We start from the raw sequence: 24,504 nt of genomic DNA, 5'->3' as shown, positions 1-24,504 counted from the left end.
TGGTCCAGACTAACCGAAAAACCCCAAAGAGGTTGTTTCTGGTGTTTCAGAGACCAACTATTTTCAAATACAAACTGTACATCACCCCAGTAGAATCTGGAGGGAGTGGGGGAGAGGCAAATGCGGGCCCCTCAACTTCAAACTTGGTGAGATTCAGCCCCAGGTCACTCTCACCCCACCCTACCCCTTAGAGCTGGTAGAGCAAGGGCCTATTTCTCTTGGTTACCATCACCACCAGCATCCCTTCACTTTTGCGGGGTGGGGGGTGGGGGAGTGAAGTTAGTTCAAGTAAGCTAGAGCAGATGCGGTCTGATAAACTGCCAGAGAGAGACAAGGAAGACAAGTGGGAGGTCGATCGATCGGCTGACTATATTGACAAGATACTGATTGGTTACATGTTGAAGAAAACATACAATACAAAATACAGAAAAAGTTGGTTCCATCCCCTCCCACCCACCCCCCCCTTACCCACCCACCCCCAAATACTCATCATCGTGATTTGGTCAGAACAGGGCTCAGAGCCAGAGGTCAGGGTGACGGAGGGGGAGGGGGGCTATGGGGAATGGGTTGGTGGCTGTCACAATAATGCTGTGGTAATGCTGTGGTTTCTCTCCCAGCTGTGCGTCAGGGGGTGAGGGGGGGGGGGGCTGCAGCCTGATGACAGCCAGCTGAGGGAAGAGCTGCCTCTCCCTTCCCTCGCCCCTTAGGGCCACCACCCAGAACCAAACCCACTCCAAACACAGTAAGGATATGGATGCTCTTGCTGAGTCTGCTAATCAGCAAGAGGGAAAGAAGGGTAACTGCTCCAACCCCCGCCTCCCCACATACAAGGGTGGGGGGGGGAACAGGGGCACGTGGCTACTACCAGCAGAGGAAGAGTGGGAGAGCAGTAGAAAGGGCTGGAAGTGGGAAGAGCAGAAGATCATATATATTAAAAAAGTGACTTAAGACTTAAAATTGAATTAGTATTTGTACAGAAAGGTGCAGGTGGAATAACTCACTCCGGCCTATGATCAAAATTCTATGGAGAAATCATGGCGGACCCCTCCCCCTGCCCCCCCAGTGGTAGCCCGAGTCGTTAAGTGCGATTGGTTAGAGTGGATTCCAGTCGGGTCGGTCAGGCGGAGGAGGTGGGGGCAGCGGGCAGGCAAGGGGGGCTCAGTTGCTGCAGCACTGGCTCCGGCTGGCTGGGTTGTTCTCCTGGAGGTCCACGCCTCGGTTCCGGCCTGGAGCACCAGCTGCATTCTGGGGCTCGTTCTTGGGAAGCTTCTTAGCTGTTTGGAAGAGGAGGGGAAATATGCATTTGTGGGGCTACCCCAATACTCTTCCAAGTATGCTTGAGTGGAAGCTGGCCTTTGTACCACCCAATCTGGGATAACCCATGGGGGAGCTTCGCTTCTTTGCACCAGGTGCATGCATTCTGAGTGTTTCAAGAAACTGAGGCAAAGAGGGTGCATGGGTGGCTCAGTCGGTAAAGTGTCCAACTTCGGCTCAGGTCATGATCTCACCATTTATGAGTTCGAGCCCCACATCGGGCTCTGTGCTGACAGCTCGGAGCCTGGAGCCTGCTTTGGATTCTGTGTCTCCCTCTCTCTCTGTCTGTCTCTCTGTCTCTCTGTCTCTCTCTCTCTCAAAAATAAACAAACATTAAAAAAAACAAACCTGAGGCCAAGAGAGATTAAATAACTTGCCCCAGGACCACAGAGTTAAATGATAAAACAAGGATTCAAACCCGGGCAGGATGACTCACTACAGAGCCAGATCAGCCTAAAGATCCTAAGAAGTGGGTAGGGGGATGGTGATGTAGGGTTTTCGGTGGGTGGTAATCTAAAGGGTCAGAAAGTGAAATGTTGAGACTTTGGCCCAGGCTGTAGAAACTTCCGGGGTGAACTCTCTATATCTGGCAGTCAGATAAAGTGACCCCACAGACTTACCATATACTACAAAACAGCAGCCAAGTGATAGGATAGGACCCTGGTCAGGGGAGGGGAGGGAAGGAGAGCAACTCACCTATTGCCATGAAAATTTCATTCACGTTCATCGCAGTCTTTGCTGATGTCTCCATGAACAGCAGACTGTTGTCTTCCGCATAGGCTTGTGCTTCCTGGTTTAGATGGAGGTGAGAAAGTGGGTAGGAGGGAAATGATGACAGTTGGCAGGGGCCAGGGCCCAGGATAAAAATCTTCCCTCCTCACAGTCGCCTTACACACAATAGAGACAATGCAGGGATTTTTCAGTCCCGAGGCTCTCCTGCTCTGGGTCCCCCACAAATCTGCACCACACCCAAGGCCCCCACTTCACATACAGCACCTTTCAGTTCACAAACATTGGCAGATGTTTTACTCAGGTTTTCCTAAGTCCATTCTGCCTTTTGCCCTTCAAAATCACTAAGCTAAAAAAATACTTCTAGAAAGTTATCCTACAAATGCACATGCACATTTGGAAAAAATACAAAAGCATGTGGATGTTGACCGCAGTGCTGCTTCCTGTCGTTTGCTATTACAAACAACCTACAAGTCCATTGGTTAAGGGCCTGGTAAAAAATACACAGTATTATGGGGCACACCCCCATCGATGTAAAGAAAGGGATTCATTCGCATGGGTATATTTCTAGAAAAATAAGAAACTGTGATGAACTTGGGGGAAGGGAGACTGAGTGTCTGGGTTGGAGATTTAAATTTCATTCCGTGTATCTTCCTGTACCGCGTAAATTTTACTCGTGCGTGTTTTATGTGGATAAAAGTAATCCTTTTTCAGTAAGTTTCATTGAAAAGTCAGTTTACACAAAAAATAAGCGGAAGCTTCAGCTATCCTTATGCATACACACGCCACCAGCCGATGACAAAGAACAAGGAGGAGCAGAGAAGTCCTTTAGGCCCACATTCAAGTCATGAGAGGACGGCAGATGAAAGCGCCCCGGCCTCCCCACTTGGCCCTCCGCACAGCCCCTGAGCAGCCGAGGCTGAGCCAAGCGTGGAGCCGGCTTACTCCTCCCCCCCAAGTCCTGTCCTCCCCCCACCTGGAACTCCACGGCTCTCTTGCTGGCCAGGTCCGCCTTGTTCCCTGCAAGTGCGATGACGATGTTGGGGCTAGCCTGCCTCTGTAGCTCCTTCACCCAGTTCTTGGCCCGTGCAAATGTATCCTGGGGAGACAAGGCCAGAATGTCAGAGAGACAGAGGCGGCATTCTGCCCAGGGCCACTCACTTAGGGAAGCTCGAGCTGGCAGAGCCCAAGTGTCTAAGATGCTACCGCCCTGGAGATTCTGGTGAGACACCCCCAAACGACAGAGGAAATCTGCCCACACCCCATCCAGGAACAAAGTGTTGAGAAGTAAGGGGAAATCTTTACTGTGTTGGTGATGTCATAGACCACGATGGCAGCTTGGGCCCCCCGATAGTACATGGGGGCCAGGCTGTGATACCGCTCCTGTCCAGCTGTGTCCCAGATCTCAAATTTGACTGTTGTGTCGTCCAAACAGACCGTCTGTGTGAGGAAGGCCGCTGTAAGAGGGAAGGTGGTGTTATAAGGCAAGAAGGAGCTCAAGAAGCCACCCCCACATATCTCCCCAGTACTGCATGTGGACTCTTTGCTGAGATGGGCCCAGAAAAGCCCCCAGCCCAGCGGCTGAAGCAGGGTAGGTGGTGTTTGTATTTTTCTGCCATGTGTCAAGGGGACTGGGGGCTGCACAGGCCTTACAGACCCACACTAGGCAAGGGCAGAAGGGATGTCTGTCCGCACCTGAACTGTTTTAGGAGCACCTCCGAGGAGGACTGGCAAGGGGCAGGAGAGGGAAAAGCCCAGGGGAAAATGGACTCCCAAGCACAGAAGGGTGGGCCCACCACTCCCCCCGTCCCCCTCCCCACCTCCCCTCACAGGGGACAGTCAGGCTGGAAGCCTCCCTAGTCCCTCAGTTTGCTCCGGCCCAGGGGTGTTGCTGGCCTTCGGTTTCCTGAGGACACTCACACACTTAGCTACACTGGGGCCGCCTGAAAGTACACGCTGTTCCACTGCCAGGCGGAGGCTGGGTGGCTGGCTTCCCGGCTGCCCCTGCCACCTCCAGGCATGCTGGCTAGCCTCCACCCCCAGCTTTGACCTTGACCCATTCCTGATTGGCCACCCTGTGGCTCGACCTTCAGGGAACACAGTGACCCTATCTTTGGTCTGAGGAGACAAGGGAGCATGTGGCGCTTGGGCACATGCTTCAGGAGGAGTCCCAGAGCCGGGACAGGCAGGTGGGAGTCCCCTCCCCGCTGGGAACCAGGGGAGGATCCCAGAGAGCTCAGAGTGGAAGCCAGCTCCCTGCTCTGCCCTCCCCCCATGCCCCTGAGGGCCCAGGGTGGGGGAAACTGCCTCACTTCCCCGTCTCCAGCTCCTGACTCGGGTGCTGAGGAGGCAGCAGAGGACTGCTGACTCGGCCCGTTTAGCTTCCAGCTGCCTGGAAACCTCCTACCAAGAGGGCAGAGAAAGGGTGACTCAAGCCCAACGTCCGCCCTGGCCCCTAAGGTTTGTACAGGACACTGAGGCAGGGAACTGAGCCCACGCCCTCACGGGCTACACGCTGACCACCAGGAAATCAATGATAGGCTCTGAGCTCGAGGGTAAAGGTCAACTTCAGAAACGCTGGCCCGCTCACCAGGCCATTTCCCCATTCTGCAAAGTAGGAGAGGCCAGGACAGACGCACTGCCTGGTACGGTCAGAAGGACCCTCAGACCGAAGGTCTCCCTTCCAGAGGCCGGGTCAGTGGAAGGCCCTTAGCCAAGGCCGCGCAATAGTACAGTGGCATAATCGGGAGGAGAAGCCAGTTTTGGACTCCCAGCTAAGCCTTACTGGGTGGCGGTGGGGACTCCGGCATGGAGACCAGCTGTTGGATTTGATTCCAGGGCCCAGGTGAGGAAGAGGTGCTGCCGTCGCAGGCACGTTTAGTCCCTCTGGGCAGGCGGCTCCCTTCTCAACGCCAAGGCGTTTCTTTGGCATTCCTGAGGCCGCCCCACTCCCTTGTGCCCACTCACCTCCAATGGTGCTCTCCTGGTACTCATGGAACTGTCCCTTGACAAAGCGGAGCACGAGGCTGGATTTGCCCACTGCAGACTCCCCGAGCAGGACCAGCTTAAACTGACAGATCTTGTTCCCAGCGGCTGGTCCGTTGGGTCGCGCTGCACCTCCCCGACCCGCCATGGCCCGTCCTGCTGTAGTGGTACCAGTGAGCGTGGGGCGGGGGCCGGTGCTGCGCGATGAGGCACTTAGTGAGGACGGGGGACCTCCAACTGCAAGAGAGATCAGCAGTACTAGTCAGGCCAGAGACTGTCGCACAGCAAGGCCTTCTCAAATCACTCTTAAATCACAGGTCTCTCCCGCTGCCCTCCCTGAGGACCTGAATCCTCCCATCCTGCCAACCCCCCGGCCCCCACCTCCCAGAAGTTAGGAGAAGAGTCCGAACTAGGAGGTACTACACATCTATTTGCCCTACAATCATCTGAGCAGTGAAAAGTGGTCTCCCAACTCTAGGTTCATGGTTCTGAGCAAACATATTACTTCCCAATCCCAAGTATCACGTACACGCAGAACAATGGGCATATGGCAGCCTGGTGACAGTTAAGTCAACAGGCTCCTTGGAGTACCAAAAAAATCATGCGGGAAGACGCCAGGATCCAGATGAACAAACAACGAACCTGTGGTCCTGTAGCTAAGATCACAGCGCACCTCGGTGCAAAGCCAGAGTGGATGGTGAGGCTGACCAGGGCACAGGGAGTCCAGATAGAAAGCTCATCAGACAAGGTGCTTGGCCAACCTTGTGGGCACTCGGGGACCAGGGACTGGCCAGTGCAAGTTGTATTCAAAATAGCCACTTTGTCCTGCTGTCTCTAGAAGGACTAACTTTCTCAGTCAGAGGCTGGACTGTGCACTGGAATCAAAGTCCCATTTCACTCCTTCATCCCAAACCTCTTCCCCCTGGTTCTCTCATTTTTGGTGGACCAGAAGTCTCACACACATTAAAACACAAAACACACACAAAACCAAACACACACCCAAGCCAGAGAGCTCTGCTGGCAGTCAGAACGGCTGCCAAATTTCCCTTTTCAACAGAGACCTCAGTTCCATTCTCTACTGGCAGAGGCAGAAGGTGACGCAGAGAAGGAACAGGGAAGTATGGGAGGGCAGACACAAATGAGGGACACCGAGACCTGCACCCCAAGCAGCCGGTGTTCCGCACTGACATCTTAGTCACTCTGTTAGTGATAGCTTTGGAGGCGCAAAGAAGGATGAAGAGCCTATTTCCAGAAGCCTCTAGAAGACTTATACTAAAAAATACCAGAACGTTTACAGAATGTTTTACAGACGAGTACTGTGACGAGGTATTTCATCCTAAACATCTGTATAGCATCTGAACCTAAGCTGGAAAGAAAAAGCTTTGATTCAACTACCCTTAGCAGAATGGAGTCAATGCAGGAGGGGTCTTCAGAACAAGAGCCCAAGCAAGTACAGCCCAGAGCTGCCCCCTCGGCAAGGGGAGTGCATCCCCCTACAGTCAGAGGACGGGGGCGTGAATGAAGAGAAGGGTATCCGTGGGCAGCGACGGGCTATGCTCATGCAAGAAGTTGACGGCAAAGGGCTTGCTTTATTCAGTCTGAAATCCCTTTTTGCATCCCCGTCCTCCTAGCAACTCATTTAAAAAGTGAGCTTCAGGAAGCATGATTCACTAGCCAGGAAAAACAGTTTCCTTTCTGGATAGCACCAAGGGAAAAGAGGTTTGAACCGGGAGCCACCTCTTCCCCAAGAATACAGGAAGGCAGGCAGTACGGGGGGGCGGGGGGGGGGGGGAGCTGGGGAATCCCTATTAGTAACAAGAAATGCTAGTGCTATGATATTTTACAGTTTTACAGCTTTCTCTTTTAAAAAAAAATTTTTTTAATGTTTACTTATATTTGAGAGAGAGACCAAAACAGAGCATGAGCAAGAAAGGGGCAGAGAGGGAGACACAGAATCACAAGTAGGCTCCAGGCTCTAAGCGGTCAGCACAGAGCCTGACGCGGGACTCGAACCCACAAAGTACGAAAACATGACCTGAGCCAAAGTCAGCTCTTAACCAACTGAGCCACCCAGGCGCCCCTACAACTTTCTCTTTTCACCCCAGTCACTGATGTTTGCGAGACTCTCGGGCCCTTGAGGCAGGGTCTGTGCTTCTGGCTTCTTTGAGAGCCTTCCTCATAAGGCCTACCAAAGAAATCCTTTTCAGAGCCGGCTAGCATTCACCGAGCAATTGCATAACCATCATCTCCCTTTAGCTTTAAAACAATCTCCCATTTTTTTTCACATAAATAGCCTGCCTCTCAGGTGTTCAATGCCCTGTTCAAGGCCACCCAGCATATAGGTGAAGACCTGGATGCGGGTTGCCTGTGTGCTCCTTTACCTCCTGTGCTCCTGGCCCATCTCCCTGCGGTGGGAAGAATGCTGGAGACAACACCCACCCTGTTTCTGGTCGCTGGGTGAGCGAGACCCTGAGACCTTCTTGTGCGGCAGCAGCCCGGCTGGCCTGCAAGGTGTGGCTCCGGCCCACAGTCACAGTGATCTTGCAGGCCCTGACTCCTTCCAACTGTGGGAGGAGCCGCCCAGGGCCAGGCAGGCGACAGCAGCAGAGGGAAACCACAATGGAATTACAAGTTGGTTATTACCACAAATCCACGTGACACATCGTCCAGGCTGGGCGGCAGAGTGTGGCTGGGGCACTACAGAAGGAGGTATGAAGGAGTGGGGAGAGGGGAACGGAAGATCAAGTCCCCGATTCCAACAAAACCAAAGCAGCTGGGGCTGAGGGCTCCTGGGGTGGGAAGTAATCAGCACCCATAAGTCAAAAAATACAGAGATAACATCTAAGTCTTGTCCCCATCAAATCAGTGGGTTTCCAAACCTGCCCAGACAGAACTTGTATTTTTAACAAGCCAGGAGAGACAAGTAACTCTTATCCAGTGGTTCCTGACCTTGTCTGTACTTCAAAATCACCTGTGCAGCCGGCCCCTGGAGGTTCCTACAAAGGTTTGGAGGAGGGCCTGGGATCTGTATTTTTTTTTTTTTTAATGTTTATTTTTGAGAGAACCCGAGTGGGGGAGGGGTGGAGAGGGAGGGAGACAGAGGATTCGAAGCAGGCTCCTTGCTGACCGCAGAGAGTCCCATGTGGGGCCTGAACTCACAAACCATGAGATCATGACCCGAGCCAAAGCCGGATGCTTAACCAACTGAGCCACCCAGGAGCCCGAAGTATCTGTATTTTTTAAAAGCGCTGTAGGTGCTCTCCCCGGCACAAACTGGCAGGTGACATATTCTGCCTGGATATTGATCCTGCTTTCCAGAGGCACATGAGCAGGCACACAAGGCACTTTTTATGGCCTCCGTTGCCTCGTGGTATTATTCCTGGCCCCTCTGGCTGATCACATGAACAAAGGTGTTGACCTTCCAAGACAATAAAGACACAGAGGAAGCTGATTTTGCCACAAAGGGCACGCGAAGACATGGGCGTGTTTAGGACAGGCAAAGGCCACGCCCAGAACCCCAGGAAGCTTTATACCCTCCCCTCCCAAGATTGGGAAGCTGAGGATGCACCCAGGCAGGTGGAAAAGGTGAATTCACACACTGAGCTGGCCTGCCAGCTGGGGGAGGGAATCTCACTGTGGGAATCTTCTGAACCAGAGGCAAGAATTACCCACGGGTACAGGCAGGTAATGGAATTATAACCAAAAATGCCATAGCAAAAATCTTCTTTCAGGTAAAAATCAAATTCTCTTTAAGAGCTAAAGTTGTAGTCAGAGTTTCTTATAAGATACGGAATGGGCCAAAAGATTTTTTTTTTTTTAAACCAGTTTCTCCAACACCAGGAAAAACACACCAGTAGGATGGATTTCCTCCTGGATATTTTCACGAAGCTGCTAAAATGGGCAGAGCTTCAGACCCATGGCAAAAGACTCACCTTGACGTGACTGCTCCCCTTACGCTCCAAGTCAGAACCTTGGTTTGTTCAGAGGCTATGGAGTATAAGCACCATCTCCAATCTTATTATCTTCATAGGAAATGGAAGAGATCACAAGGACTGGGGGGCACCCGACACTTTCCCCCACAATGTACATGAAAGGGCAGAGGGACCCAAGCTCCTAAATATATGCCCAGCCAGTTCTGGAGCCAAGGGCGGGAGAGAGAGAGATAAAGAGCAAAATACTACACTTACTCTGGCTTTTCTCTGCTCTGGACACTAGAAGGTCAGTGGGTACCAAACTTTTTTTTTATCAGAATCACCAGGGCATTTAGAAATAACCCTGACCAACTGAATTAAAATTTCTAAAAGTAGAGTCCAGAAAATGTTTTTAAAGTAAGTTCCCCCAGTGATTCTAGGCAGCCGATTTAAGCACAAGAGCTACAGCTGAGGGCACCTGGGTGGCTCAGTCGGTTGATTGTTGGACTTTGGCTCAGGTCATGATCTTGCAGTTCATGAGTTCGAGCCCCACATCAGACTCTGTGCTCTTTAGCATGGGGCCTGTGCTTTAGGTCTTCTGTCTCCCTCTCTCTCTCCCCCCCTTTCTCTCTGCACGCCCTCTCAAAAATAAATAGACATTAAAGAGCTATAGCTGATACAGGAAGGAGGGAGGAATGCCAGAGACAGAAAGGCACCCTTCCAGATCAGTGCCATGGACAACACAGGTGGATCAGACCGTGGGTGGGGACTGATTCCTGGCTTCATGCAACTACTGAAGCCTCTAAGATGCCAGATGCTGCTGCCCTTCACCCTAGCCTCCACTAGATATGTCTCTTCTCTAACCGTGAAGTCACCCACTTCATGCTTTTTGTCCTTCCTGGTAAAAGAGTGAGCAATTCCAGCTGATGGGCGTCTCTCACACTTCCTGTTTGCTTCAGAGACTTCCTCTAGCTGACAGTCCTGGCACAGCCTGGACAGTGAGCTGATTAGGGAAACCAATCAGACTCCATTGACCAGAGGCTGAGAAGGGCTCACTCAAGGTTAGCCCCTGGTGGGGGAAGGACGGAGAACCAAGTGACCCTGCCCAGGGCCCCCTAAAAGGTGGTCCTGGCCAGTGACTCTTCAGCTATACTCTAGATGAAAGCATTCCTGAATATCTAACACCATAAGAGCTGGGCAAGAAACGATGACAGCAGAAGCAATGTGTTAGCCTGCAGAGAATGAAAAGTGGGGCACAGGAGAAGAGGTAGTTAGGTTCAAAGGTGAAGCTAGAAGACACTAAAAAGCTTGAGTCAGCCAGGGAGATGATTTACCCACAGGCTCCAGAACACAGGCCTTCCTCAAAGGGGAAAATCGCCACTACCAGCACACAGGACCAGAGGGCAGACTCACAGAAGGACTACCGGGCCTCTGACTGGCTGCAGACTCAGAAGGAAGAAAAATCTGAAGCAACACAAGCCATGAGCCACGTGAGGTACCCACTCACCATTCCCCAGCACAGCTCACAGATTAGGACTTGGGAGACTGGTTTAGTTAGAGCCTGGCTCCACCGTTTACTAGCCAAGTGACCTTGGCCAAATCAGACAGGCAACTACTGTCAGCTTCAGTCTCTTATCTATAAAACGGTACTGTTTAATACCAATCGCATGGGGTTGTTGTCAAGGTTAAATGAAACAATGCATAGTTCGCGTAACACAGTATTAGGCCGAGGGCGAGGCTCTAGCAAATGACAGGTTTCTTACAGTACTAAGGGCCTAACTAACTAGTTTTGACTCACTGGTTGCCAAAGCTCAAGGTCCTTGAAGACCTCATCCTCCTCTTTCCAATTACAGAAGAAATGAAGTTGAGGTGAGGTGGCCTGCCTGCAGTCACAGTCAGGTGGTGGCAGAACCCAAGCCCAGGACTTGTAATTCTAGCAGGGCTTCCTCGTCACAGATAGAAAACCCGAGAATATTAACAGTGTCATCACAGCCACTACAAATAACAGGGGTTCTATGTACAAATAACAGCCTTCTATGTAGGCTTTAATGGAATATGGCTTTTAACAATGGAAAAATGAGTTTGTATCAAACTGTAAAAAAAAAAAAAAATACTGCTAGACAGGAATATTTTATATCTTGATTTGGGAGGTAGACACACAGATGTACACAAATGTAAAAATCTATCAAGCTGTCCAAGTGAGATGTATAAATCTTACTACGTGTAAGTTACACGTCAATACAGAATGTTTCCGGAATCCAATTTTGCATACAACAGTGAGAAAGTAAAGCTTACAAATGCTATGAAACCATTCTAGCTTCCCTGTATAGAAGATATTTTCTGTCTCCTCTTTAGTATAACAAAATTCAGAATAATAAAGACAATCAAAAAGACGGATGCCTGAATTAGAAGAGGACTAAAAGAGGGGAGCCTGGCTGCCTCAGTCAGAGGAGCACGCGACTCTTGATCTCGGGGTTGGGAGTTTGAGCCCCATGCTGGGTGTGGAGATTGCTTAAATAAATTAAAACAAAAAACAAAAAACAAAAAACAAAAAACAAAAAAAAAATAGAGGGGGTGTCTGGGTGGCTCAGACAGTTAAGCATCCGATTCTTGGTTTTGTCTCGGGTCATGATCTCACAATTCATGAGTTCAAGCCCCGCATCTGGCTCTGCGCTGACTGTGCAGAGCCTGCTTGGGATTTTCTCTCTCTCCCTCTCTCTCTGCCCCTCCCCAACGAACGCATGTGCTCATGCTCTCTCTCTCAAAATAAATAAACATAAAAAAAAAAAGAGGGCAGAGAAAGAACAAATGTCTCTCAAAATAAATAAATGTAAAAAAAAAATAGAGGGCAGAGAAAGAACAAAAGTACCCAGCTAACAAGGTGCAAGCTAATAGGATTCAATACAAACAGGACCGCTACACACATACTAAGAATATATTTGCACTTAACTGTGGGCTGAAGAATTTTAAAGTTGCTTAAAGCTTCATAATAAAAAGGGAAGGTGACATTTATGTCTTTTCAGTGAGCAGAAAGGTTACCACAGTGACGCTGTGCACTCTCCAATCAGTCCAGAGGGAGTCTGCAGAGTCTGCAGGGTTTAGGGGGTGCAGGTTGGGGGATGGAATCAAAGAGAGGGGCATCTTCCCATGTGACCAGTACTATGGGACTGCAACACAGAGGACCTGTGTCCCACCTGGAGGATAACAGAGGAATCTTGGCCCTGGAAGCCAGAGGCTTAGAAGGCCAGGTTGAGATTTGGGGAGAACACTGATGGGGTGTGTCAGGCCAGGGCTGGGGCCCCTCATCCCACAACAAAGTAGGGGATTCAGGATCAGGAGAGCTGGCAGCAGGGGAGGAAGGTGTGCCGCGTTTACACAGTCACAGTAAGAGGACTGCCTTTCCAGGGGGAAGGGAAGGAAAGCATCCCAGAGAGCTGCCCAGGGTGAGCTGCGCCCCCTACCACTGCAAGATGCCCTTGAATCTGCCCGAGCCCTTAATCCATCTCCCTTAACTGGGATCAGTTTCAGCTCACTCCCCTTTCAACGAGAACTCTGCTGGGGCTGGCTGCCTGGACTTCCCCACCACAACGGGGCCCTGACACTGTCCACAGGGGCTCCTGCTGGAGCCACTAACAGCACTAACACCTGCAAAAGGGGCCAGGGTGCAGGAGCTCCAGGAGTCTGAAACCCTAGAGGCACATGACCAAGCGGTCCTTTCCACTCTCCGGGCAGAACCGGGCTCCACAGCCCTTTCTCCTGGGCAGGAAGATGCCAAGGTGAGTGAGGCGGAAGCCACCCTTGAGGGACAGATCCCCAGCTTCCCAGAGCCCTGCCCCATTAAGAACATCAAGAAAGCCTTCCCTGAGCTTCACGCTGCTTTCTCGGCTCTCGACAACAGACGATCCTGAGAGGCTGACAGAAGCAGACTCAGCGCTAACTTTCAGGCAGAGGATGGAAACCTCCAGCCCCTGTGCCTATAGGGAGGATGACTGATGGGGGCCGGGCCGGGGGGGAACATCACATATTTGCTGACACAGCTTGGTCACTGTGGGCTGTCTGTACTGTCCACAGAAGGGCCCCAGGAGTCATGGGTAGCTCTGAGAACCTCATTCACTGGTCGTGCTGGCCAACAGAGCCAGACGTTGGGGCGGCAGGTAGTGAGGAAGGCCAGACAGACAGGGGACCACCTGCGGCTGCACCAGGCAAAACTCGTCCTGTCTCCTGACTCTAAGAGGCACTAGGGGCCCTAGGTGCTGACACTGACACTCCTAAGAGACTATTCTCCCTAAGGGGACCCAATCTCCTGACTCAGCACACCCCAGTCGGCAGGGTTGCGGTGGACCCTCTGGCCCCGACGGGGCAGCTAAGAAGTCTCAAGCAAAAGCTGGATTGAAGTTTGGTACCTTCTGCGACACAAATCCACACGCAGCTAGCTACAAGATGTGGTGGGAACAGGACTGAAGCAGAGCAGTGGCTCACAGGCCACCACCCAGCTCTTCACTTGCTAGTGCCAGAGAGAGGATGCGAAGAGAGCCGGCCAAGGCACAGGTTCTTCCCTGCTGTGATCCCAGGACAGAGTGCGAGTTACGTGAAAGCCAGTGAGTTCAGACATGGGAGCCCTGCTGACCCACAAGCCTCACAACTACCCTGTATTTGTTCTGCTGATGCAGTTACTTTATTAATTAATTAATTTATTTATTTACTTACTTACTTATTAATTCTTTAAAAAAATTTTTTTAGTGTTTATTTTTGAGATTGAGCAGGGAAGGGGCAGAAACAGAGGGAGACACAGACCCGAAGTAGGCTCCAGGCTCCAAGCTGTCCGCACAGAGCCTGACACAGGGCTCAAACTCACGAACCATGAGATCATGACCTGAACCAAAGTTGTTGGATGCTTAACTGACTGAGCCACCCAGGCGCCCTCATGCAGTTACTATTTACTTAGGACAGTTCTAGCTGGGATCTCAGCAACACAGAGCCCGTCTTCCCCTCTGGCTCTGGAGGGTCTCTGCGGGGGCCAGGAGCACCAGCCGGGCCAGCTGCCACTTCTGCTCCTGCCACATGCCCAGAAAGATGCCAAGAACCTCTGCCGAATGTCAGGGTCATCAGCCACACCTGTTTGTTGGGCTACTCATACCAACAAGTGACCAGCAACTGACATCCCTCATAAACCCTTCCTGTCTTTACCAAAAAAATGAAAACAAAAGAAAGCCAAGTGAATTCACTGCCCTCAGCTCCTAAATAGAGAGCAGAGGGCAGAGACCGTGTTTGAGAAGTGAATGGGGAAAAGAGAATCAGGTATCAGACACCAGCAAACCAAATTCCTCTTGCTCAGACACCACATACACTGTGGTTCAGAGGCCGCCCAACTAACAAGAAACAAGGTCAAAGTTCCCACTGTGAGATCTGAGGGACGAAGGCAACTCTCAAGAGCCTGGATACAAAGCACAGTATCTTAGGCGGGCTTTTTCTTTCTTTTTTTAAACGTTTATTATTTTTGAGAGAGAGAGAAAGAGAGCAGGAGAGGGGCAGAAAGAGGGGGGATAGAGAGGATCCCAAGCAGGCTCTGTGCTGACGGGAGCGAGCCTGATGCGAGGCTCAAACTCAGGAACCCGGGATCATGACCTGAGCCAAAGTCGGACACTCAACCCACTGAGCCACCCAGGCGCCCCTGACTTTTTCTTCCTTAATCTTTGCTGAACAAAATGCAGAAAGAGTGCCAGGTGAAGAAACCAGGCAATGAATGAGTCTAAACAAGTTTCAATGAATGAGTCTGGCAAGAGGTTGGAGAACTTGGGGGCTTGAGATGAGGAGTGAAGAGGGTAGAGAAATTAAGGGCACTGTTACAGATGAAAAGGAGCACACAACAACATTCTCCAAGGCTGCACTACGGGTTTCCTTTGTTTTAACAGCACATGATATCAAGCCAGACACACAGTAGGTGCTCGTAAACAGAGACTGCAATACACACACAGTAGGTGGTGAACGGAGCTGCAATACAGGCCTGGTTGGGTCCGGCAAGTGATGCGGCAGTTGAAGGCTTAAATCCACATCCACCTGCCAGGCTGCTCACACCCCATCACAAGCCACAGCCCAGCCCAGCCCAGCCCAGCCCAGCCAAGGAACCTCTTCACTACCTCAGACAGGACCTCTTAGGTTCCTTCTGCATAGGGGCTAAGAGCACAAGTCTTGGAGTCAGACCAACTCCAGTTCAAGTCCCGGAGCCACCATGTACTGGGGTGACCTGGTGTTACCACTGGACCCATTTTCCGATACATAAGATAGAAAGACTAATGCCCATCTCCCAAGGCTGCTGGCAAAAGGATACACGTGAGACTTGGCAGAGGGCCTGGCTCCGAGCAAGCCCTTCATAAATGTTCCTGGGGCAGGGAAGCCCCTGACCCTGGAGGTCCCTACGAAGGAAGGAGATCCTCAATCAGTATGTTCACTCCCTGTTCACACGTTCCTTCTGCTTGCAGTCTCCTTGGACCCCATTCTTCAATGTCCCTCATTTGGAGAGAATGCTGAACACATCGACTACAGTCTGAATGTCTGTGCACCACCCCCCCTCCCCCACCGCCGCGTTCATACGTTGAAATCCTAACTCCAATGTGATGGTATCTGGAGGTGATTAAGCCATGCGGGCAGCACGCTCATGACTGGGATTAGTGCCCTTTTAAAGGAGACTCCAGAGAGCTCCCTTGCCCCTCCCGCCATGTGAGGACATGGAGAGAAGCTGGCCTGGAAGAGGGCCTTCACCACAGCCTGACCATGCTGGCTGCCCCTCTAATCTTGGACTTCCGGCCTCTAGAACTGTGAGAAATAAATGTCCTTGTTTATAAGCCGGGCAGTCTGTGGCATTTGGGTATGGCAGCCTGAACAGACTAAGACGGCGACTTTTAACAGTGTCCTAGAAAAAGGACCAATTCACCCTTGATGTCCTGTGTCCTGTCAATAACCCTCACCCTGTATTCTCTGGAGACTGGCTTCCAAAGCCACAAGAATGGAGCGGGGACCACCACTATCCGGAAAAATCAGCAGGGTTGAACCCTCAAACAGGTAAACAATAACCCCTTAAAAAAAAAAAAGAAAAGAAAGAAAAAGCCCCACAAGAGAAAGCATCTCAAAGCCCAAATGCCCTTCCTTCCATTTCAAAGCCTCTTTCAGGAAAGGGAAGAAGTAGTTCAGTTGTGGGGGGGGGGGGGGGGAGGGGGCAGGACTAGGACAGCTGACAAAGAAACCAGAGTTCCTTTTAAAGAACCAGGCTGGAAATGCTAGAGGTTTGGAAATTGGCGTCATTAATCACCACAGCCTCTGAGCAGCTCAGAGAGCAATGTGATGACTAGGAGAGCAGCCAGGGTGAGGAAGGCCACCCACGCCCTCCCCCATTCCCGGGATGCTCTGACAGAGCCACCTGAAGAGGACACACAGGCAGCTAGGAATAGAAGACTAGAGGCTTGTAAACCAACTCCTGTTAAGATCCCAGGTTAGTGTTGCCAGAAGGGCTCAAGTTACACATCTTCAGAGGGCTGACAGTACAACAGAAGGATTTAAGCTACTCAATGATTCAGGATCACAGCTCAAAGTGACAGCCTGCCCTGGGCCTGCCTAGAGCCACAAACCCTCCCAAAGGGGAGGTCTGTTCTTGAATGGCAGCAAAACAACACCGGCCCAGGCCACAGGGACTCCCTTCTAAGGCCGAAGGTTTGGCTGGAGCACTTGGCACCTGAAATAGAGGACGGTCATGTATCTTATCTTCCCAAATGGATAGTGAACTCCAGAGCAAACACCAAATCTGACCATTCGGGGATCAGTCCAGTTGTTGGATCAGTCAAAACATCAGGCAGGGGTACAAGAAGTATGAATGGGTGAGTCGAGAAGCAACAGCCTGCTCCTGGGGTCAACTGCCAGGAGTCTCCCACACACATTTCCCAGGGGCATCTTCACCTTGTTGAACTCTGGTGTCTTCAGTGACGAACCAGCAAGACAAGAAACTAATTGGACCCAGCCACACAGGTCCATATCAACATACTTAGAGGAAACAGTTGCTAAAAAAAAAAGGCAGTGGTCTTGAAGAGATAGCCGATTCTAGGACTGGGGCAGGAAATATGCAAGGTGAGCCTGGAGCATCTGGTAGTGACGAAAAATAAAGAAGTGCTCAAAAGGGGCACCTGGGTGGCTCGGTGGTTAAGTGTCTGACTTCGGCTCCAGTCATGATCTCGAGGTTCATGAGTTCGAGCCCCGCATCTGGTTCTGTGCTGACAGCCCGGAGCCTGGAGCCTACTTCGGATTCTGTGTCTCCCTCTCTCTCTGCCCCTCCCCCACTCCCGCTCTGTTTGTCTCTCTCAAAAATAAACATTAAAAAAAAAAAGGTGCTCAAAAAATGAACCCCCCCCACCCCAATGATGGGGTGGGTCAAAGGGACCTGAGAGACCTCCCAGTGACCAGACCTGGAACAATCTGAGCAATAAAATAAAGTAGTACTGGATTACAAACCAAAATATAAATATCCATGAGTCCATACTGTTATAAATAAATGAATAAATCGGGGCGCCTGGGTGGCTCAGTTGGTTAAGCATCCAACTCTTAATCTCAGCTCAGGTCATGATCTCACGGTTTGTGGGATCGAGCCCTGCATCGGGCTCTGTGCTGTAAGTGCAGAGACTACTTGGGATTCTCTCTCTCCATTACTCTCTCTCTGCCCCTCTCCTGCTCACTCTCTCTCTCTCTCTCTCTCTCTCAAAGTAAGTAAATTAATTAAATTTTAAAAAAAGAATAAAGAACTGAGGGACAACAAACAAATCTCTCCTATTCCAGAATTCCAAATAATTCACGTAGATACACTGCCCTCGAGGAGAGAAGCATAGTCCCCCACTCGAGTGTGTGCTATACATAATGACCTCCTTCCAAAGAGGACAGTACAGAAAGGGGAGGGGAGACAGCGACTTTCCAGTGGAGAGACCTGACGAACATCACCTCAGCCAGGTGACCAAGGCTGACATCAACAGAGATAAGTCACGTTAACTGCATGTACTCTTGATGTGTGATGAAAGCAGCACTTCACCTGTGTGGTCTTCCTTCCCCTGACTCATAACCCCAGTGTAATCATGAAGAAAACATTAGACGAATCCCAACCGAAAACACGCTAAAAAATACCTGAGCAGTATTCCTCAAGATGGTCAAGCTCATCAAAAACAAGGAAAGCCTAAGAAACTGGCTCAGCCAAGAGGAGCCTAAGAAGACACGCCAACTAAATGCAATGTGGCGTCTGGATGGGATCTTGGAACAGAGAAAGGACCTTAGATAAAAGCGAAAGGAATCTGAGTGAGGTGCGGACCTTTCACGAACAATTACGTATCAAAATTGGTTCACTCAGTGTGACAAATGTGCAATATTGATGTAAGAGGTTAATAGTAGCAGAAAGTGAGCCGATGAGAAAACTGAAAGCTGTGCTACCTATGAAGTTTTTCTAAAACTATTCTGAAATAAAGTTAATTAAAAAAAAAAAAAAAAGGGCAGTGGCTCATCTTGTGGCAAAATGAGATCCAAGGACACCAGTGACCATGAACTCATGTTCCTAAGACAAGTGAACTCTCCACGGAGCCACACTGAGGGGTGTGTGGGAAGAGGGGTGGCAGGAGCCGCATCAGTGGTCCCGAGGTGCCCCGCCCCACAGGCACAGGGCCTGAGAGTTTGAAGGCCATGGGAGTAGGTCACAGAGGGAAGGCTGCTCTCACCACTCCTGTCCACACAGCTGCTGGTGCCACTTTCTTAAGATCTCCCCCCTTCACGAATGAGCCCATGCAGATGTGCAAAGCAGCAGCCCCGCGTCAGAGGTGAAGTCACCCCCAGTGATCTTGCTGAGTCCCAGCCTGCCATCGGTGCCACCTCGCCACAAGCAGCCACCGAAGCACAGCTACCGGGTACACGTGCTGCAGAAGGTGGCCGGCGGAACCGTGGATGGCCAAAGCCATGGCCGCCTTTCCCCATGAAACCCTTCACTGGGAAGATTGGAGACTGGGAGACGGCAACCCTCTGGAAATTCAGTCTGTGACCTGTCCCCACCCCCATGTCATCTGCACTGTAACATTCATCCCGTTCACCTGTTTGCTCTCCTGCGTGTGAGCAACTTCCTGGAGGACAGGCCAAAGATATGGGCCAGGCTTCGGGATCCACACTGTGTGAGCTCAGAAAGTGTGTGTTAAAAGACGTGGGCAGACATGTGCTTCAAGGGCACCTATGAATGTCTGCCCTCTTCTTTAACAACCCCAGCAGGGGCCTTCCATGATGGGGACCATGGGAGGCCTGGACACACAGAGAAAACAGGACATGACCCCTCCAGGGCTCAGGCACTAGACAAGGGGTACTAAGACCAAAGTGCAGGGAGGGGAAAAGCCCTCAGCCTACTTAGAGGAAGGGAAGGCTTCACAGAGGAAGTGATGTTCCAAGGGCCAACTGCGCGCTTTAAGAGGAAAAGTCAGGAAATGTGCCTCGGAGGCAGATGAGGCGGAGAAGAGCCTTGGAGGCAAAGGGAGGAGCACACAGCCCAGAAATGGGACAAGAGGGGAATCCAAGCACAGACTCGATTCTGACCCGACTGGGAGTTCCCCACCATAACGAGGGGATTAAACACAGTACCACCCTCCTGGGGTTGTCAGGAGGATTAAGGAGTCAGGACACATGAATGGCTAAGAAGAGCATAGCAAAGCTCAAAAAGTTGCGTTTTTACTTGTATTATTATTCCAATATACAGGAGACGGGGTATTTAATCTGAGAACTACTCTCTTAAAATACCAGGCTATTAATGTGGAAGACTCCTTAAGATATATTCCAATTCTCTGCCATGACTCTTGGAAGCACTATTACCTGGACTTGGTGACATCCCAGTTTATAAATCCTATCCTACAGGGCACCTCAGGTCATGATCTCAGCTCAGGTCATGATCTCAAGGTTATGAGTTGGATCCCTGCGTCGGGCTCTGTGTTGATGGCATGGAGCCTGCTTGTGATTCTCTCTCCCTCTCTGCCCCTCCCCCGCTCATGTTCTTTCTTTCTCTCTCTCTCTCTCTCAAAATAAATAGATAAACTTAAAAAAAAAAAAAAGTATTATAAATCCTACCTGAAGCAGTGCTTCTCAAACAGCCCCAACAAAACCACCCCTGATTAAAGTCAGAGGAGAGGAAATGCAAAACTCCAGGAATCTGGGAATTGAACCCAAAGCAGCCTGCCACAAACAAAATATTGTCTCTAAGTTTCTTGTGTTAGCTTAAACTCATGTAAACTTTGCATTCCAATCTGTAATAGATCCATGACTGTTTTAATACAAAAATGCTTAAAACTAAGATGGAAGTGCCTAGAAGATGCAAAGACCCCTCTTAGTCGGTGGCTTGGACTACCCACAGCACAGGACCCCCACAGGGTCCAAGAACCCCAGATGAAGAAGCACAGTCATGGCCTTAGCATTCTCTTCTGCAAAATGGGAATACAACCCACACCGATTCTGACCGGTATCTGTGAGATGAGACAACGTGCGAAACCATGAAGCAGAGCACCAGGCGACACAGCAACACTTGGTACCAATGCTGAAGCAGAATCTTCGGGATGAATTATAACGTGCCTTCGAAACCCCACTGATCCATAAAATTGCTATTTGTGGGTATCTGGCTATCCTGTGCCAGGCACCGGACTAGCTCCTTTACCCTGTTTCTAATTCTGCAAAATACTTCGTATCCCCATTTTACTGGAAGAAACAGAGGCTCAACAAGATCAAGTCACAAGTCCAAGGCCAGGTGACTGGTAAGTGGGGGAGTCCAGACAACAACTCAGCTCTGGCTGACTCTATAAAGCTCCTGTGCTTTCCACCCTACCATACTACCTCTCTGTTTACTGGACAAGGCTCAGAAGAAGGATGTCTCTAAGAAAGACTTGCTTCCTGGGGCTGAATTTGAATTTTGACCTTGCTGTTTCCATGTAAATTCTAGTGAAAGGAGCTACTGGTGGACAGCCACATTCTTCCCACCCGCGAGCAGCAAGGGGAATCAGGGGGTGAAGCAGAAGCCGCGCTGCTGGCTCCCAACACCCATAACCCGGCCCAGAGAGACCCCTGAGCCCACTCACTTTTACTTTCATTTTCTAGCCATCACGACTTTCCCAGAAGTGAATGCTACAGATGTCAGCAAACTCCCGCCCCGAAGAGTACTGACTTGGGACCCATAACTACCATGGTCCCCAGAGGCAGAGGAGATGGGGGTCATGGAGGCTAGGAAGGTGGTGTGGGGGTGGGGAAAAAAACAGAAGCAGAGGAGGGCATCAATGACACGGACGCTAAAGGGTCTGCAGCGGGGCCCCTGCCTGCTCACCCTGCGTGCCCATTCCTTGAAGCAGCCCGAAGAAGGGCCCACTCTTAGGGAAAAAGAGGCACGTGGATTCCTAAATCCCAAGCCCCGGCTCTACCACCTTCTAACCAGATGACCTAAGGCTAGCTACTTTAAATTCCTTCAGCATCATCTCTAAAATGGAGATACAAAATCTCATGATCTCCCAGGATTCTTGTAAGGTAAGGAACAGGTATGAAAAGAACTTTGTTTCTTGGGAGGATCGTGTGTGAAAAAACCCTGCAACTTTAAAATGATTTCTAAAAAGCCATCGTTACCACCTCTCTATTGCATGAAGGCAGAAAAGGCCAACTAGTCAAAAGAGGCAAGCGAGGAGAGGTTTCTGTGGCACACAGAGCCCTTCCTCTTTTTGCCAAGCAATGTCAGATCTCTGCTTGGACTCTACAATCCCTGGATACCGGAAGCGGCTGCCTGACTACCGGGGGCACTGATGCCTTCCACATCTCTCTGAAAGGGAGAGCTTCTCCTTCAAAAACCTGTTTCAGAATTCTGGCCGGGAGAGCATGTCCAGACAAAGAGGGTCCCCTCAGAAGGCTGGCAGCCTCATCCTGTGACTCTCAAAGAGTTCCAGAAACCACAACCCTCGACAGGCGAGATAAGTTTGGTCAGAGACCGATGGCCAGTGAGCAGTCAGACCTCTCCAGCCCTGCCCCTCAGAGGCACAGGCTGACCAGATTAGAGAAACTAGACTGGCCACAGAAGTCTCCAACAACCTTCCAAAGAAGACCACACTAGTGGTCCAACTGTTGACCCCAATAAGGTAGGCTTTTTTGTTGTCCAATAAAAAAACGAAACGAGTGCATCCCAGGTCTAGCTCAAAAGTTTGTAGGAGTGAGACACTGGTGACTGACTGTCCAGAAGAAGTCAGAAAAGGTCTCAAGGCAAAAAAAAAAAACGTTTAGCACCTGTAAGGGCAGTAAAGACGGTGCAGAACACTGAAGAGCTACAGAAATTCCCAAAGACTGCATGGCCTTTCCTCCCTTCCTCGGATGTGATAGCAAGGGTCGGTCATGGCCTCAAAGAGTCAGGCTACTCTCGTTAAGGTACAGTCTTGGCCTGTACTTTGGCCACATAACAAAGAACCTCCCAGGCTGGTCTGAGACAACAGCCATTTCACACACCTAAGTCCCAAGCACTAGACAAGGATCAGATGTCAGTACAGGCTGCCTCTTGGAAAGGCTGGGGGTAATCAGCCCTTTCTGGCATGTATGGGAATCCCTTGGGCTACAAAAATCAGCACATCAAGAAGCCAGAGGTGCCACTGTGCTCTCACCTTGCTCCTCTATAATCTACAATTTGTCCAAGCCCAGAAGGGACTGGAGAGGCCCTAGGACTAGAAGTGGCATAGACCTGTTGATCAAGGAGATGTGTGTGTGTTTGAGAGTGGGAAAGAGATGAGCCAGGACCCTTTGATTCCAGATTCCTAATTTTTGGTCTTTTCCCTCCACCCTAAAGACCAACAGACAGCAGTCCTAGGAGGAGCAGTCCCTCTGAAGCAGCTTGGAAACCATTCACGTGCTCTGGGAGGACAGGGCTGAGCCTGGAGCAAGGGGGAGGGGGAGAGGGGGGAGAGAAAGAAGATAATGAATGGGCAGATCCACCCTGATCTGTGATCTGTAGCTAGGATTAAGCAAACCTCAGCTAAATTTTTCAGAGGCAGGAAGAGAAATACACTCAGAAAACACAACTAGGGAACAATATAACTAGAGGACAGATATGGGGGTGGAGGGGGCAAGACAAGAAGGCAGTTCATCCCTAAAAAGTGGCCAAGACTTCAAATTCTACTGAGATCCTGGCTGGCTCCCTGGCTCGAGGAAAGAGGGGAAGGGAGGAGCTATGGGAGCCTGTGAGAGTGGAACGCTGTCACCCAGGACCCCTCCGCCCTCCCCCCCCCCCCCCCCAGGAAATCGAGATAAAATTTCCCTAGGGCTGGAGGGGACAACTGTTTTTGTGGGACGGTGTGGGCCGGCGGGGAGGAAAACCGCGACAGACAGCACTCCTCGCCACCTCTATAGAGAAGGAAGACCGCCTCCTTCATACCTAGCAAAGATTCCTCCAGTTCTGGGAGCAGAGGGAGCAGAATTTGGGGTCTCTCCCTCCCACAACTGAACTGGACAGGCCAGAGGAGAGCCCAGGGGGTGTCCCAAGGCTCATAAAGGGCCGGTTAGAGTGGGTAAGAAGGGCCCCCCTTTGGCCCGACGCCTGGGGAGCCCCTTAGGAGGGGGCTACGGGTCGGGGGAGGGGTCACTATCCCCCTAAGCCGGGGTTGGGCGGGAGGAAGTGCTGCCCCGAAGAGGGTTCAACGCGAGCGAGACACTGGGTCGCGGGACAGGCACACTCACGGCGGCTCCGGGGCGGCGGCGTTACTTGGGGCCGGGGCTCGGACAGGCTCCGCTCCTCTCCCCCCGGCGGTGTCCCAGGCTCCGGCCTCCACTTCCGCCTTTCAGCCGCTCCGGATCCGGATCTCCACCTCAGACCCGCCCCTCAATACTCCCAGGTGACTGACAGGGCGGAGAGACCAATGGGAGGCACTCTTGACCGATTTACAGGCGACGCCTGTGGGGGGCACGGGCGAGGCGGGAGAGCGCGCGCGAGGGACGGCGGGACTTGTAGTTCAGAGAACTGGGAGGAGCCGGTGGCCGCCTGGGACTTAGGGTTAGGGTGGAGCCCGCTGCCGGCGAGGCGGAGCCCGGCCGGGAAAATTTTAAAGCCAGGGCTGCCAAACGCGTCACCCTGGGTTCCAGGAGCCCCGAGGGGAGGCGGGTGGCAGAGCGCTGGAAGAGGGCAGACGACTGTGTGAGCAGAATTGGGAAAGGAAAAATATGGTGTGAATGAATAATGCACATGAGGCCGCAGTCCTGAGCGCTGGCTAAACCGGAGAAGCCTCTGTCTGCACAGAGCTGCCAAGTCAGCTCTGGGAGCCCGACTGTTGGGGACATTCTGTAATGAGGAAGGTGACGGAAGTGCTATAGGAAGGGTTCTCTGGAGGTGAACCAGAGAGATCAAAAGGAGAGCTCCTGCCACTGCTCAGCCGTAAGCCAGGACCCTCCTCCTTTGGCTGAACATCAAGACACACCAGGATCACCTCTACCTCTGCCTCCCCCGACCCCGACCCCGACCCCGAACCAGCTCCTGTCTCTGATGCCAAATATGGAGCCGGACTACTTCTGC

At 51.3% G+C, this 24,504-nt stretch overlaps 1 protein-coding gene across 1 annotated transcript; it reads right to left on the bottom strand.

Annotated features, from left to right (window-relative positions):
* Window positions 1-944: 944 nt before the first annotated feature.
* On the bottom strand, window positions 945-23,784 carry RAB5C (RAB5C, member RAS oncogene family). The gene is made up of 6 exons (XM_019435378.2): window positions 23,676-23,784; window positions 5,011-5,265; window positions 3,349-3,500; window positions 3,020-3,142; window positions 2,011-2,104; window positions 945-1,274 (listed from the first exon to the last, which is right to left on the bottom strand). Exons 2-6 carry the CDS (start codon window positions 5,174-5,176, stop codon window positions 1,159-1,161), a joined length of 651 nt encoding a protein of 216 aa, XP_019290923.1. The 5' UTR covers window positions 5,177-5,265; window positions 23,676-23,784; the 3' UTR covers window positions 945-1,158.
* Window positions 23,785-24,504: the final 720 nt, after the last annotated feature.

The sequence above is a fragment of the Panthera pardus genome, unplaced genomic scaffold (genome assembly GCF_024362965.1).
Source record: "Panthera pardus isolate Hobbes unplaced genomic scaffold, ASM2436296v1 HiC_scaffold_3, whole genome shotgun sequence".
NCBI lineage: Eukaryota > Metazoa > Chordata > Mammalia > Carnivora > Felidae > Panthera > Panthera pardus.
The sequence above is the reverse complement of the archived record's forward strand: the minus strand, read 5'-3'. Positions and strand labels throughout refer to the sequence as shown.

Bases quoted from the DNA above. Each gene is read 5' to 3' on its own strand.
- RAB5C (XM_019435378.2), bottom strand. From the start codon at position 5,176: ATGGCGGGTCGGGGAGGTGCAGCGCGACCCAACGGACCAGCCGCTGGG. The intron at 3,501-5,010 runs GTGAGTGGGCAC...TCCCTCTTACAG, and splicing joins CCAGGAGAGCACCATTGGAG to CGGCCTTCCTCACACAGACG. The intron at 3,143-3,348 runs GTAAAGATTTCC...TTGTCTCCCCAG, and splicing joins TCTATGACATCACCAACACA to GATACATTTGCACGGGCCAA.